The 15958-nt window shown below is 52.1% G+C and overlaps 1 protein-coding gene across 2 annotated transcripts in view; it reads right to left on the reverse strand.

Moving 5' to 3' along the window:
• Nucleotides 1–6491: 6491 nt before the first annotated feature.
• The window catches only part of ACADVL (acyl-CoA dehydrogenase very long chain), a 124773-nt gene continuing 115306 nt past the window's right edge, over nt 6492–15958 (reverse strand). For both annotated transcript variants that reach the window (XM_085640115.1, XM_085640116.1), the window contains one exon: nt 6492–7834. In XM_085640115.1, coding sequence (XP_085496241.1) covers nt 7697–7834 — 138 coding nt within the window. In that variant the 3' untranslated portion in view covers nt 6492–7696. The remainder of the gene's footprint in view (nt 7835–15958) is intronic.

Consider the following 15958-nt stretch of genomic DNA (forward strand, 5'->3'; position numbering starts at 1 on the left):
AGGGTGCACCAGAGAGCAATGGAAGGGTGCCAAAAATATGCAATATGGGCTCATTAAAGGCTTTCCCCTGTTGCTGCAGCAAAGATGGCCCTGGGAATTTGGACATATCTGGACCAGTCCTCAAGAGGCATCGATGACCAAGACCGAGTGGTACCTTGGCATTTACAAGACTTCTCACGATGAGTGGCAAGACACAGGAGAGCCCTGCTTCCACTTCTTACATGAATTTACCCGAAGTTCTGGTGTGGGAAAATTACTGGATGTGGAAATGACCCCGAGAGCAGGAACAGGATTGCGTTCTCTCAACTTCGAACAGGAAAGGGGCTTCTTCACTTTCTGGTGATGTTGTATGACCTAGAGTTTTACTTAACTTTTTTTTGGTAAACCTTTTTATTCGTCTTCCAATGTACATACAGAGTATACATTTTACAACATAATTGATAGCCATGTGACATTCATCAAGTTACATTGCCATTAGAACAGAAAACATCAGGGTCCTTATTTGTTCTCGGTAGGCATCTCGTTTCTGACCATGTATGGGTGCATAGTGAAAATGGGTCTCCTCCCGGGTCGTTAGTGACCAAGGTCTATTCAGTGCATCTTACTACTCTTAAGGTTGGCTGAAAAGAGTTTACCTGTTTGAACCAACTGGGGTAAATAACTTGGGAATGGAAAGAAGGGGGGCTGGGAATGAGGGCATCGGTTGCTGCTGGTCTATTGGCACTGGCTATCGCTTTCACACCGGGGCACATATGGGAGTGGGACCTGTTCGGGGGGGTTCCTGTGTTGCTTGGGGTGCTGTGGGGCCAAGATCCGTCGGCGAGACTGCTGGGGTATTCGTGGGGGTATTATGCATTTGTTTGAAGCTGTGGAGGAGCATTGACCACTCCATGGATATGGGACACCTTTGTGTGCCCCCCACCTCCTTAGCCTGATTGCATCCTCTTCAGCTGCTTCCCATTTTTGGACTTCCCCCTCCATGCTGCTATCGGGGGGCCGCTTGGAGAACGCCAGTGTAGTGTAATGCTGCGTTTTGGTAGGAGTAGGGCCAATATCGCAAAGCGAGTCTCCACTTTCCTCTGCTTTTTTCGTTTAAAAATCCCCAGAGCGCAGGCCTCCCAGGAGGGGAGGTCTGTCAAACCCGTGACCGCCAGCATCACGGCATGTACATCTTCCCAGTAAGGCTGCAGCATGGGGCATGACCATAGCATGTGAACAAATGGGGCCACTGGCATGTGGCAGCGTTGGCATTCAAAGTGCGTCGCAGGGAAGAAGCGCTTGAGCCGCTTCGGCATGAGGTATGCGCAATGTAATATGTTAAATTGGATGTTTTTAAAGCGTTGATTACGCAACACTTTTTTATGGTGCTCTAGCACTTAACCATTCCTTATCATGTAGTGCCCGGCCAAATTCCTCTTTCCACTTTAGCCGTAATCGTGTGGCGGTACACATGTGAGGTCTATGATTGATTTGTATATCCAAGTGATAAGGTGTCTCCCTGCTCCCATATTCAATATCGCGTGTAGTGTGGGATGTATTTTGGGTTCTCCCGCTGTCGTGTCCCATGTCCTCCTACAGTCCGCTATAAGTTGTCTGTGAAGCAGGAATTGTCCTGCAGGAAGCCCACTTCCCTCTGCTAGACCTTCAAATGAAGTTAACTGGTGGTCTGTGACTAGGGTATCTACCTCAGTGAGTGCATATTCTGTCCAGGTTTGTAAGTCCCTAGATGTGAAGTGGCTAAGTCCCCTAGGAAGACCCGCTAGTGGCAGTAATGGGGAGTACATTGGCGTCGTTCGAGAAAGACAGTGGATCCGCAATATACAGGATCTGGCCACCTTCCCCAAAACGGAGTGGGAGGGATTGGGTCTGGTCCCCGGGAGGAGCATTCGGGTGATCACTGGAGCTGACAAAGTCCCCGCTGACGTTTCCGTTTCCTCTAGATGACGCCCCGCTGTCCAGCGCGAAATCCACTGCAGTTGTGCTGCCAAGAAGTAGGCCTCAAAGGAAGGGGCTCCCAACCCGCCACGGTCCTGTGGTAGCTGTCGAATCACCATAGCCACTCTGCGGCGACCTCCACCCTAGACCAGAGTCCGTAGTAAGGAGTTTATTTCTTGGAAAAAGGCCTGGGGGGGGGGGGAATGGTCGGGGATCACTGGGGCATTTGCAAAAAAAAAAAAAAGTAGAGATGACGGGGTACTATTATCATTTTTTGATAAAGCCACCATCCCTACGGGGGCCAAGGGAATCGTTCACCAGAAGGCAACCTGGGTTTTAATCCCCCGTAAGGCTCAATAGTGGTTGCCCTCAAGGAGATCCCTCGGGGTATGGTACAGCCCGATTCCTAGGTATCTAGGAGCAGTCCCGTTCCATGGTAACCGGATTTCCCCGGCTGTTATCTCCCAATGGGGGGCGTATGGATGAGGGGGATAAATAGTGGATTTGGCCCAATTCACCCTCAAGCCAGCGGCTCTCCCAAAGTCATCGAGTGTGGCACACAGAGGTGTGAGGTCCGCTGTGATGTCTCTCACGTATATTAGGAAGTCATCCACGTAGAGAGAGACACTGTGGATTTGCCCCTCAAGTAGTATACCCCCAAAGCTCGCCCCCTTTCTCAAGTCTTATTGCCAGTGGTTCCATTGCATGGGCGAACAGCAACAGGGAGAGGGGGCATCCCTGATGTGTCCCACGGGACACCTGAATCGGTGGAGAGATATGTTGGCCTATACGGACCCGGGTGGCGAGGGCAATTTAATGTATGCCAGGAGTTGGGGTCCCACCCCTACTCGTTGCAGAACCGTGAATAAATACTGCCATGCCAAGGTGTCAAAGGCCTTTTCTAGGTTTAGTATAAGGCACGCGGCCCGCAGGAACCAGCCCTGCACCTCATCTAGCCTACGTATATTCCGATAGGTGTTTCGCCCTGGCACGAACCCGCACAGATCAGGGTGTACCAAGTGTGGGAGCACCCCCGTTACTCGGTCTGCCAGGATCTTCCCCAGTATTTTGCAGTCTGATGTTAGTAGACTAATAGGTCGATATGATGACCTAAGCAGTGGGTCCTGGTCTGGTTTGGGGAAAGTCACCAGTATGGAGTCTCGCATGGATTGGGGGAGTGTTCCCACCTCTTGCACCGCCCTATATATGCTATGTCCGGTTGTGGAGCTAGTTGCTGGGAGAATGTGTGGTAGTATTCTATGGGGGAGCCGTCATGACTCAGGGCTTTGTTTTTGGCTAAATGATGGATCGTGTGTTTGATCTCTGCTGTTGTGATGTGATCATCTAGTGAGGTCTGGTCTTCCGTCATTTGTGTTATAGTAATGGAATGTATTACTTTTTGGATGTGTTCTTCTCTGTCGGGGAATGGTTCCTTGTACAGATCACTAATATTCATGGAAGGCGAGCATGATATCTGCCTGCGCGTAAATGATCTCGCCTGTTGTGTTTCGGATACTGGTGTTGAGTGTTCTGGTCCTGCCGGACAAGCCATGCCAGCAGGGTTCCATCTTGGTCTCCCTCCCTGTGGGCTCTGGCGGCGTAGGCACGGAAATTGTATCTGCGCAGGCCTCTGCATATTTGGTCTTGGCTTCTGCTATTTGTGTGTGGAGAGTAGACTGTGAGTCTGCCTGTTTGGATAGCTGCGCCAAGCGTTTCTCCGTCGCTTGTACCATCTGCTCTGGTGTTTTCCACCCCCCGCTATTTGTTGGATGCATGCACCCCTCATGACCACCTAGAAGGCGCCCCACTCTAGCGTCCTAGAGTCCGTGGAATGAGCACTGTCAGAAAAGTAGTTTTGTATGCTCTCCCTCTGCTCATGTTGGAACACCGGATCCTCCAGGCAGTCCCGCGGGACCCGCAAGGTGGGGGCTGGCGGTGAGGGTGGACGCCATCCAAGTGTCAGAACGTGTGCGTCGTGGTCTGATATCACCCTACCTAGATAGTCCGAGTGTTGCGCTTGGGGGGAGAATCGCATGCGTACACACAAATCGGTCCAACCTTACTCGTAAGTCTTGGGGGACTGAATGGACGGAGTAGAGTTTAGTTGTCGGATGTGCATGTCACCAAACGTCCGTCAACGACCAGTGGTTTGCCCAGGCCTGGAACCGGGCTGTGTACGTGTGGGCTTGTGACGTTGGGGCCGGTGGATATGACCTGTCTAAGTTGAGATCTAATGTGCAATTTTAATCCCCTCCCAAAATCCACGGTGAAGATGTAAATTGAGCCAAGCCGCGTGATAGGGTTTCCCAGAATGGTGTTTGTTCCATGTTTGGAGCATAGATGCTATCTATCAGTATTGACTGTCCATCCAATAATACCTCTAGCAGGGTGTATCTCCCACTGGGGCCTATCTTTCTATTAGTCTCCAAGAAGGGGACTCCTGGCCTAAACCAGATGAGGGCTCCTCGTGTGTGTGCTGAATACATCGTGTGTGTGCTGAATACATCATCGCTTTAAAGTTCTCCCTTTGTGAGAGGAGTTTCCTGCAATAGTATGACCTGCGCTTGCTGGTGTTTAATATAAGCATAAATGGCATAGCGCTTCTGCGCCGAATGTATACCCCAGGCATTTAGAGTGAGAAATTTAACGTTTGGCAGGGGGCTCATGGTAGCTGATAGGTTGCGCAGTGAGGGAGGGAAGCCCCGGGGGTCCCACTTGAACCCAATGGAGAGTTTGGTGGTGCCCGGTGTGAAGTGTAAGTGTGCCAGCGAATGGTTCAGCACTGTATGCTGGGGTTGGTATGGGGTCAGGGTAGGGCGAGGGGTTGAACTAGAACTCTTTGGGGTTGAAGACCCAATACAAGGGATCTGCTGCAACAGACAGCACATCCAAACCGACAATTACGTACCCACTAACGGTTCGTGTGGGCGTGTTTCGGCTGACTCACGCGAACCACTGAGACTCGTAGCGCCAGGTGGGCCCGTATAGTTCTGTGTATATCTGTGGGGGTCACTTTCATCTGTGATAGTTGGGGGCCAGCACTAACATGACACTCCGTGTGTTACGTGGAATTAAGGGGCAGGGCCTCACTTGCGATCGGGGGCAATGTGTCAACAATTGTGGGTGAACTTCATATAAGCGTGTCGGCCGTCTGCGGCATGACGGCGGGCAGTGCCCCATAGCTCTCGTTAGAGTCACTTGAGTTGTTGGGATCTTCTTCGGGCGTGAAAATATGCGAAGTGTCCTCATGATCCGAGGTTGAGAGATTTGCCTCCATTTCTGTCGCTGCTTGTATGGCCTTTCTGTGCGCCGCTATGATCTGCTCCAGGTCAGGTAGTGCTAGTGTTTTAGGAAGTGGTTGCTTTCCGGATTGACTCCTGGTACTCAGTGCTCCGTGTCTTGGAGGCCTGGCTGTCTTGGGTCCCGATGCTGTGGCATTTCTCTGATTTGAGCCAGTCTGTAGGTTCAGGTCCATCCAGTCCGTTGCTTCCTGTGGATCCATGAAGAACACAGTAGTATCGTTAAGGAATATTTTGAGCTTTGGAGGAAACAACAGAGTATTGCATGCCTTTGTCCCGTAATAGTCTTTTTATCTCCAGAAATGATGCTCATTTCCGTTGTACCGCTCTGGAGTAGTCTGGGAAGAGCATGACGTTTTTATCCTCTAGCATGATGGGAGCATTCTGTCTGGCCGCTCATAATATGGCATTCCTGTCCCGAAAGTGGAGCAACTTTACTAGCATGGGGCAAGGACACGAGCACGGGGGCGGTCGTCGCATCGAAACTCTGTGTGCCCTTTTGATTGAGAAATATGAGGAGAGTTCTTCTCGGGGTGTAAAGGACCGGAGCCAGGTCTCTGTGTATTCAACAGGATCTTTCCCCTCCACTCCCTCTGGTAGGTTCAAGATACGCAAGTTGCTTCGCCTGGAGCGGCCTTCCAGATAGTCTGTTCTGTCCTCCAGAGTCACGACACGGGCCTGCAAGTCTTTTATGGAGTCCTGTTGTGCTTTAGTTTGAGGGATCATTGCTGAGAGCGTTTTTTCGCCATCTCCCACCTTGTCCGCCAGCTTTCTGTGGTCATCACGTAGCAGATTGAGGTCTGTGGCTAGGGTGCCGAGGTGCTTCTCCATTGTAACCCGCGAGTGCTCAATGGCCGCTAGTACCCTGTCCAGTTTTTCCGATATGATGGTGCCGGGGATCCCGGTCTCGTCTGGCTAGGGGGCTGGGGCCCCCCGGTGTCTAGAGGCATCCCATGGTCGTGGTCCGCGATGTGAGCGCCCAGCCACTCCGTACCTTTTGATGGGAGCCAAGTCTGCCATTTGCTTTGCAGAATAGCTTTTTGCCGATTTTAGAGTAACTTATTCAGTGGATGAGGTTCAGTGTGAATGCCTTCTCATATTGCCTCATACAGGGGTTATTGGCATTGCTCTGGTACTGGTGTTACAGGAAATGATTGTGCTAACACGCTTCCTTCTGTCAATGGCTGTGTTACAGCGTGGACCTGCAATGATTCTCTTGTGATGCTTTACAGTTGATCAGTCAGTTTAACAAGTGCATAAGCAGAAGACAAATCAAGATATTTATTAAAAGGCCATCAAGTCTTAGCACAACAGTTAGGCAAACACATTAATGGCAGTGGCATTTAACAGTCTATTCCACCCACCTCCTCCTAGAATGCTGAGGGCATGACTCAGCTGTGGCATTATAGCCCTTTCTCACAGCTTCAACGGTTGATTCCTGCATACACCTCTACTGATTTTTGGCAATACTCTGAATATCTCATTATTGTAGTTAAAAACATACCTTTCTGTCTTTGCAGATTTCTTGGACTACCTGAAAGTAAGTCTTCTCACATCTGGAACTGTTTTATGAGTTTAGAAAATGTGTTGTGGACCCACTGATAGAGGCAAGCTTTTCCATTGCATTAGTTCTTATTCGCAGTAGGTTGAACACCTAAACAAGTGCCTACAAGTAAAGCTTGTTTCCCCATTAATAGTACAGGATGACTGTAAATTTCAGTTCCTACACAGACCTGGAGCCAGCCCCTGTATGTTGCTTGTACTAAAGCACATCTGTACCATGCTCTAGAAAGACTTGTGGTCAGTTTGACATACAGGGGTCACTTGAGCCACCCCACCTGTCTTTCTTCTCGGTGAAATGTGGCTCTTTAGAGCCCAAGAACCAAAAACAACACTGTTCTACGCTGCCAGCAAGTTGTTTCTCATCACACAAAGTCTAAAAGACTACTGCTCTTTAGTCGCTGGATCCATATTTTCATCATGTCTGAAGCTTACACCCTGCAGCCAGAGGGGAGCAATTCACATTTTTGGCCTATTGAGGGAACTGCTCACCTCATGAATGCCCTGGTTGGTGATTCAATCCAAATATTAATCATCGAATGTCCTCTGAATCAATGTCCCATGAGAAGAGGAAATCACTCCATGCGTGTGGAAAATAAGGCGATGGTTTAATACGCTGAACACTTCATGCCTGTCTAGTCAGAGAGAATGAAAGGTAACACACCGCAACAGATACGTGTTTTTGCATGTTAAGATCATTTAAGGCTAAGAGGAGGAACTCTGTAAGGCAATTCAGCTTTTGAACGTGACACTTTGGTTCCCTCCCACCCGACGTCCATTTCTTGGATGCCCCAGCAATCAGAATACGTTGCTGCTTGAGAGCGGATACAATCTTTTAGTTCCAGCAGTTGTTGTGCGCACCCAGCAACGGCTCAGGCACAGACTGGTGTATGCTGCAGCACCTAAAATCCCAGTGGGTTGGGGGAAACCACCCCTCCATTCTCTACCAATGCCTTCGATATCATTCGCATATTTTTGAAGACTTGGTTGGTGGTGTCTGTGTTCAGCGACTGGAGGTTTTCCCGGATACGGCCATAAGCCTAAACAGGAAGGAATGTAGCAAGAAATTGGTTAGTTGCTGTGAAGATCATACAATACAAGCCTACATTCTCAACTCTTGTGCACAAGTCCTCCTTGTCATTCGTGCAAACGTTTCATGACAAATTATCAAGTTAAAGCAGTGTTACTATACAGATAAAAAAGGATGGGGTCATTGTAAAGCTGCACAACCAGGAGTGTTCTAGGCATTCACATACAGCCTACAAGTATGCTGTTCCTGCAAAGGGTGCATTCGGAGTTCAATCGGAAGCATAGTTCTCTCTTCTCCAATACTCTAAAGTCTGTCTCTGGATCCCTGAGTAGCCCTGCTGCATCTTTTTGAGAGGTTTAGGGTAGTACTAGGGGAATGAGAGCTCGGTCTGTAAGCATCAGCCAGGCTGGTTGGGAAAGGTATGCTGGTGGTGTGCAGGGGGGGGGTTTGGGGGGGGGGGGGGTTTGACACGGCACTGTTTCCAGGGACTGGCGCAAATGCTGACTATGGAGCATCAGGACTTTTTTTTTTTTACTTGTTTTTATTTTTTTCCATTGGCAGCAGCACAATACAGCAATCAAACGCATAGTTTTTCATGATGAATAGCAATGCAATAGCCCCTGAATGTGACAAGTTTGCAGATAACAGTTCCACAACAGTACATATCTTCAACATCCACCATCCCGCTCCCCCACCCCTGGGCTCCCCCACCCTAGTCTGAATCTGAGGCATCGTCTTCAGGGTCCGAGGGCGGGTCACAGATGTCACCCCTATAGGAATTCCACGCCCCCCCCATACTTTACTCCATTTACCAGGACAGCCCCGTCTAACAAAGGCCGACCTCTCCGCAAACATTAGAAATAATGGGGTAACCCAGTAACCCTCAGAACCTGGGCGTTATAGTCAAAGCAAAAAACAATGGTTCTGTTGGGGAGTGCACAGACTTATTTCAATATGTACTTAATACAATTAACTAATAAGCAGGTACACATTCAATGAGAGACAACAAAGCACACACATGGGTCCTGAAATTCAGAAATTGAATTCATTTTACTCAACGGTGTGTATCAAAAGTATATACACCGAAATATTTACAGGATTGACCAACCAAAGAACACATATAACATGAAACAATTGGTGATTCAACGTACTGGTTAACTGACCACAGAGTTCACATATGACAAGTATGTACAATGAACAACGTCTATATCCGTCCAAGGCACTGCCGCTACTGACTAGGTCAGTAGCGGCAGTGCCTTGGACGGATATAGACGTCTTGACTGTGCTTACTAATATGTGGCGATCGCTTTGACGGCACCACTTCTCTACATTAATTGAACATATTATAATCAAGAATTCATGACCAATTTATATGTCGGCTGACTTCCCCTTAATGTGATACCAGGAATTCATGTCCTATTAAATCGCAATTCTGACCCCAGGCCGCCAGCTCTCCTTTTGTCCTGATGAAGACCCACATTTGATGCACGTAATTCGGCACTACTACATAGGGTCGAAACGTCGACGTGGTTTGTCCAATTTTTCCACGCAATTCCACAAACAGAACTAGGAAATCATATCCTGCTGTAGTCTATGCTCTTCATGTTGGATCTGTTTGTTTATTATTGTGTATTGTTCATTGTACATACTTGTCATATGTGAACTCTGTGGTCAGTTAACCAGTACGTTGAATCACCAAATGTTTCATGTTATATGTGTTCTTTGGTTGGTCAATCCTGTAAATATTTCGGTGTATATACTTTTGATACACACCGTTGAGTAAAATGAATTCAATTTCTGAATTTCAGGACCCATGTGTGTGCTTTGTTGTCTCTCATTGAATGTGTACCTGCTTATTAGTTAATTGTATTAAGTACATATTGAAATAAGTCTGTGCACTCCCCAACAGAACCATTGTTTTTTGCTTTGACTCTCCGCAAACATGGCCTCGTCCATGTCCGTGCCCCAACCAGCGAGGCGCGGCAGTTCCCCTGACCCCCGTTTTTGAGCTATGTTGCGCTTGGCTATCATTAATCGTAATGTGGCCCAGCCCTGCGCCAGGTGCGAGAGGTCGTTAGGTTCCCATATATTCAGCAGGCAGCGTCTGGGCTCCGGCGCCAGCGTGACTCCCCCTGACTGTGACAGCATGTGCATCACCCCCCGCCAGTACTCCTGAAGCACAGGGCATTCCTATATGGTATGGAAGAAGCCTCCCACCTCCCCGCAACCACGCAGGCAGAAAGGATGTGTCGCGCTGCCTATGCTATGCAGTGTGTGCCTGGTGTAATAGGAGCGGTGGAAGATGCGAAGCTGCACCAACCGGAGCCTCGACGGTATACCCGCCTCCCGCGGCGAGGCCAGCGCCTCTCGCCATTCCGGATCGTCGAATTCCCCCACATCACGGGACCATTTCGCGCGAAGAGGGCCCATTGGGTCTGGCAGGTTGTTAATCAGCTTACGGTATGTAAACGATGTGGCCCTTTTCAGCATATAATCTGTTAGTAACCGGTCCTCCAAGGGCGATGCCTCTGGTACCGCCACGCCCGGTGTTAGCCGTGCCAGCAATGCGTGTTTAATTTGCGTGTATCGAACCATTCGGCTGGTGCCAGTTCATATTGTTGTTGGAGACGGTCAAATGTGATAATGTCATTCCCATGCCACATGTCGCCAATCGTAGAGATCCCTATAGCGTCCCACTTGTCAAAGCCCCTGCTGTGTCTGAGCCTCCCGAGTTGCCCGGTGTCCCACAGAGGTGTGAGTTTGGTCAGAACCCCGCGCCACCCTAGCTTGGCCTGCACTGCATGCCATATGGCAACCGTCTGTCTGAGAGGGCCGACGAGCGCAGGAGTCAGTCTACCATCATACAGGGCTGCCAACACACCCCGCTCTCCCAGTACGTCCCCATCTGCTTTGAACGCCGGGTCTGTATGCGGGACATGAAGCCACTGGTTTATTACTTTGAGCTGCGCTGCCCAATAATAAAGCTGAATGTCGGGAAGCGCTATCCCCCCCCCCGTCATACCAGCCGCGAGTCAATTTGGACTGCGCTATGCGCGGCAGTCTGCCACCCCACAGGAGGGTAGTCACCTGTGCCGCTATCGCGCGGAAGTAGTCCGGCGGTATGCGACACGGTGTGTTTTCCAGTACGTAGACGAATCGGGGCAGGGCCATCATTTTAAAGAGGGCCGCCTTCCCCAGCAACGCGAGTGGTAGCGTACCCCAGTGACGCACATCGCCACGCAGCACATAAAGCATCGATTTCGACCAATTGATAGTATAACCTGACGCTCACGAAAATTTCACAAATGTTAAGTAGTGCGAGGATTGAGCGCCTCGGGGAGGAGAGATAGAGCAGCACGTCATCCGCATAGAGGGAGATACGATCCTCCCAGTCATTCGTCCACTTAAGTCCCCGAATCTGGGGTTCCCAGCGGATCCAAGCCGCCAAGGGCTCCAGCACCAGAGCGAAGAGCAGGGGCGACAGGGGGCATCCCTGTCGGGTGCCACGCGTCAGGGGGAAGTCTCCAGATATGTGTCCGTTCACGGCCACATGGGCCATTGGTTGAGCATATAGGAGCCGGACCCAGGCACTAAATTTGGGTCCAAAGCCCAAATGCGACAGTACGGCAAAGAGGAAGGGCCATTCGACCATGTCAAATGCCATTCGCGCATCCAACGAGAGCAGCACCGCTGGCTCCCGCACCTGCCCCACACGGGCCAACACTCCGTGTAATCGCCTCAGATTAAGGGCCGTGCTCCTACCGGGCATAAAACCAGATTGGTCTGGGTGCACAATGTCCGGCAAATGTGGTGTTAGTCTGGATGCCAAGAGTTTCGCGAGGATCTTCGCCTCCGCGTTCAGCAGCGAGATAGGGCGATAGGAGTTGCACTCCGATGCCGGCTTGCCAGGTTTTGGTATAGCCACGATAGTGACTGTCCGCTGGTCCTGCGGGAGTACACCCGCTCGGAGACTATCCGTAAACATGTTGAGCAAATGAGGGGCGACCGTTCCGGCCGTGTGCTTGTACAGCTCGACCGGTATACCGTTCGGTCCCGTCGCCTTACCCGATTGCAGCGCAAGGATTGCCATTTGCACCTCCTCTACCGTAATGTCAGCCTCCAAGACACCCGCCACCTCAGGGGTGAGCCGGGGCATCGCCAGATCCTGCACATACGTCCCTGCCTCCTCTTCTGTCATGGAGGAGGTGGAGGAGTAGACGCGCCAAAAGTGACGCGCGAGAGTTTCCGCTATCTCGCTAGGTTTTGTCAGCACCTGACCTTCCTCAGAATTGAGTTGCGCTATCCACCTGGCTCCACCCTCCCTCCTGTCAAGCCATGCCAGGAGCTTCCCCGTCTTATCTCCCAGGTCGTATATCCTGTGCCGTGTGGCCATCAGCTGTTGCTTCGTATGCTCCGTAAGGTGCGCCCTATACTTGGTCTGCGCAGCCCCCAGGGCTTCGGCCGACTCCGGGGTTGGATCCCGAGCCTCCGCCAAGTGCAGCTCCCGCTCAAGCAACTGCAACTCCTCCCGCTCAAGCAACTGCAACTCCGCCAGCTTCGCTCGCCTGTGCGCCGCTATGGTAGTGAGCGCCTGATCCCGGAGGACCGTTTTGTATGTCTCCCATAAGATCGTCGGTGAAGCAGCAGAAGGGGCATTTTCCGTGAAGAAGAGAACCGCCGCCTTCGACAGCACTTTATGTGTCGTAGGGACCTGGAGACAACCGGGACGTATCACTGGAATAAGGGGACGTGCGAGGTGGTAGCATTCATATTTTAGAAGTATCGGGGAGTGGTCGGAGATACCTCTAGGTCTGATCTCAACACTGTCTATATTGCGAGGGCAGTTAGCGGAACCCAGGAAGTAGTCTATCCTAGTGAGACTGTTATGCACCCCCGAGTGATACGTGTACTGCTTTGTTGTCGGATGGTGCAACCGCCATAAGTCCAGCAACCCCATGGCCTCTAGAAAACCTCCAAATCGGACAGTCCCGCCCCACCCGCTCGCTGAGGGTGCCTATCAAGTGCTTCGTGTACTACTGCATTAAAATCACCGCCAAGGAGCAGCTCCCCTTCCGGTAGGTCGAGGAGGAATTCGCTAAGCGCCGGCAGCGCGGTGGCGTGCATTGCAGGAGGGATGTAAACGGAGACTATGTTAAGGGGGCGTCCCTCCCATTGGGTGCCGCAAACCTCCCCCCCGCCCTGTCCGTTTTATTTTTGTGTATAATAAGTGGATAGTGCTTCCGTACTAGAATACCCACCCCTCTAGACCCGGAGGTAAACTCCGAATGTACTACCATTTTGTACCCCCACCTGTCCATCGCTTTACTGGTGGTATTGATTAGGTGGGTTTCCTGCAGCAGGACAATCGCTGGAGCGCATCTCTTAAGACTGTGCAAAACGAGGCCTCGTTTAATTTTGTCCCCCAGGCCACGCACATTCCACGTGAGCAGGGAGAGTGGCGGTATCGGAGCGGAGGAACACAGTTCAGGCGCCCCCTCACAGACTGCAGCCATCAGATCGCTCGAGTACCAGGGGAAGTAGCGGCGCACAGTAAATGGCGCATAATATGTGCTCTGTAGTGGTTGCATGTGCTGCGCAACAAACATTACTGTCAATGTGAACCTTGACTACTAAAACCAACAAATTACCCTTATACCCCCCAACCCCCTCCCTGTCTCCCTGCCATGCGGACTCCAAACTGCCCGCCACCCCAACTCAGCAGAGCGCTTTGACCCCATATCCCAGCACCTAACTCGTGCGCAAGGAGTGGAAGGTCCGAGGAAGACCAGTGCCATCCCCAGTTCGAGTGTCCATATGTCCCGAGCTACCTTAGGAAGCACAGACACTTCCCCACCCCGGGGTCATCCCCCTTACCCTGCACCGTCCATTTAAGTAAGCAGAGTCCAACGCCTTCGGGTTAAGCCTCTTGCTGCAGCCGGGCCGCAGCTTCCAGAGCTTCCTCGCGGCCAGTGGGGTCCGGCGCCTCTCCGGGCGGTCGTTTTCGCCTGTCTGAACGGCCTGACTGCTTCACCTGGTGCCACCCCTCCAGCCAGTCATGCGCCTCCTCTGGCGATTCAAAAAAACAGGTCTTCCCCTCTGCCACCACTCTCAGTCTGGCCGGAAATAACATGGAGTAGGAAAGTTCGCGGGCCCTCAGGCTCTTTTTGACTTCCAGGAAGCTCCGCCGGCGCGCCGACACCGCCGCCGTGTAGTCCGGAAAGATGGATACTTGTGAGTTCTGTATACGCAAGGGTGGGGCCACGCGGGCCGTCTGCAGAATGGCATCGCGGTCACGAAAGTTGAAAATGCGGGCCAGGACCGGCCGGGGGGGAGCCCCGTCCTTCGGCCTCCCCCCGGGCACCCTGTGCGCCCGCTCCACCGAGAAGAAGGCAGAGAGCCCCCTGGGCTGCAGTTCAGTTTTTATAAGGTTCTCCACATAGAGGTCCATGGCTGGGCTCCCCCTCACTCTCCGGAATCCCCGTGATGCGGACATTGTTGCGGAGGAAGCGCCCTTCCTGATCCTCAAGCCTCTCGACCATGCGCTTGTTTTCGGCCTCCAGTCACGACACCTTTTGAAGCAGCAAGCCACCGTCTCTCTTCAGAGTGGCAGTCACCTGTTCAACCTCCGTGACTCTGGCGGCCATTTTCTGGAAGTCCGCCCGGAGGAGCGTCACGTCTGTAGATATCGACCCCACCGTCGTTTGCACATTGGTCAGGGCAGCCATGATGTCCTCTAGTGTTACTTTAGGCGGGCCGGCCGTTTCAGAGGCCGTGTCTGCGCGCTTTTCGTGGTCCGTCGGCGGGGGTGAGCCTTTAGTAAACGCATATTTGTCCAGTTTCCCTTGGTGATGCGCCCTACTCACCTTACCGCTCATGGTGAGGCTGGGGACCAGACTCCGCTAAGGGCCGTCAACACCACGACTCAAGGGGCAAAAACCAGGCGCCTTTTCACTCCACGCTGGGCCCAAGACGGTACTGCCACCCCTCAGGCGCCGGCACTTCGAGGGGACAGGGCGGTCAACGGACGGCACACCAGCGAGTCACCACCAGCACGCTAGGGCTGCAGCAATCACCAGCGCCCAGAAGTCGCACTCCTCCTCTCCCCCTGTCCCTGAGAGCGTGGTCCGTCGCCGTCCCGCCGGTCACCGCTTCTGCTTCTGTGCGTTGCCAGTAGTTCTTTCAGGCCGCCCCAGCACTCCCAGCATCACAGACGGTGCCGGGCAGGCCAAGGAATACTGTCCCTTAGGGGAAATGCCGCTGGCGCTGAGCCGCCACCGCTCCGCAGCGCCGCTCTGCTCCCCCCTCGGTGGCGCCCCAGCTGCACCGGGGGTCCGTATGGCAAGTGGGCGCCCGCCAGGGCAGTCAGGCTCCAGGCCGCACCCCCGTGTCGTCCACCACTCAGTCAGTCCAAATTAAAGGCAGGGGGGGGGGGGGCCGCTACTCAGCGAACCGAACCCGGGGCTCATGCGCAGCACCCGGGCACGCTTTCTCACTTGAGGCCCCAGCTTCCGCCGAAGGGACAGGCCCAATTTCTCGGCGCGGCGGCGGCTGCCTCCACGGCCACGGAGAGACCCCGGAGCGGCACAGCCAGGCGCCGCTTCGTTGCGGCGTCGTAGGCGCAGTCTTTAGGCTCGCGACAAGATGCGGATTGATGTACGGATGGCGGGGAGGACGGTCTCACCCCCGGAGCTCCTTCAGGCTGCGGCCATTACGCTCGGCAGCTAGCCACGCCCCCGAGCATCAGGACTTTTATCATCAGTTTCTATACCTGTAAACTGCTTTGCTGTCTTTCAGTTATGTTTGCACAATATAAATGAGCATGCATAAAAATATACATCCATAACACAGCAAGACAGTGTCGTCCAGTTCAAAGCAAACCTGCCCAGAATCCAAAAGACCTACTCCTTTTCGTAAATGACTACTAATGATGGTGGCCTGCACAAGGTTGCTCAAAGCATTTCTGGGAAACTGGGACTATGAGTGAGTAGTTATTGGTCAAGAAAGCACAATTGTGATTTCAAATGACGTGCAAGTTCACAACAGTTGATTATGTTGGGCTCCTTTCACTTTTCTGCCTTCAAACCAACACAAAAAAAAAAAATCGGGGAGAGGCTTTGTTGGGTAGCATCTGAGT

This window comes from Triturus cristatus, chromosome 12, assembly GCF_964204655.1.
Source record: "Triturus cristatus chromosome 12, aTriCri1.1, whole genome shotgun sequence".
NCBI lineage: Eukaryota > Metazoa > Chordata > Amphibia > Caudata > Salamandridae > Triturus > Triturus cristatus.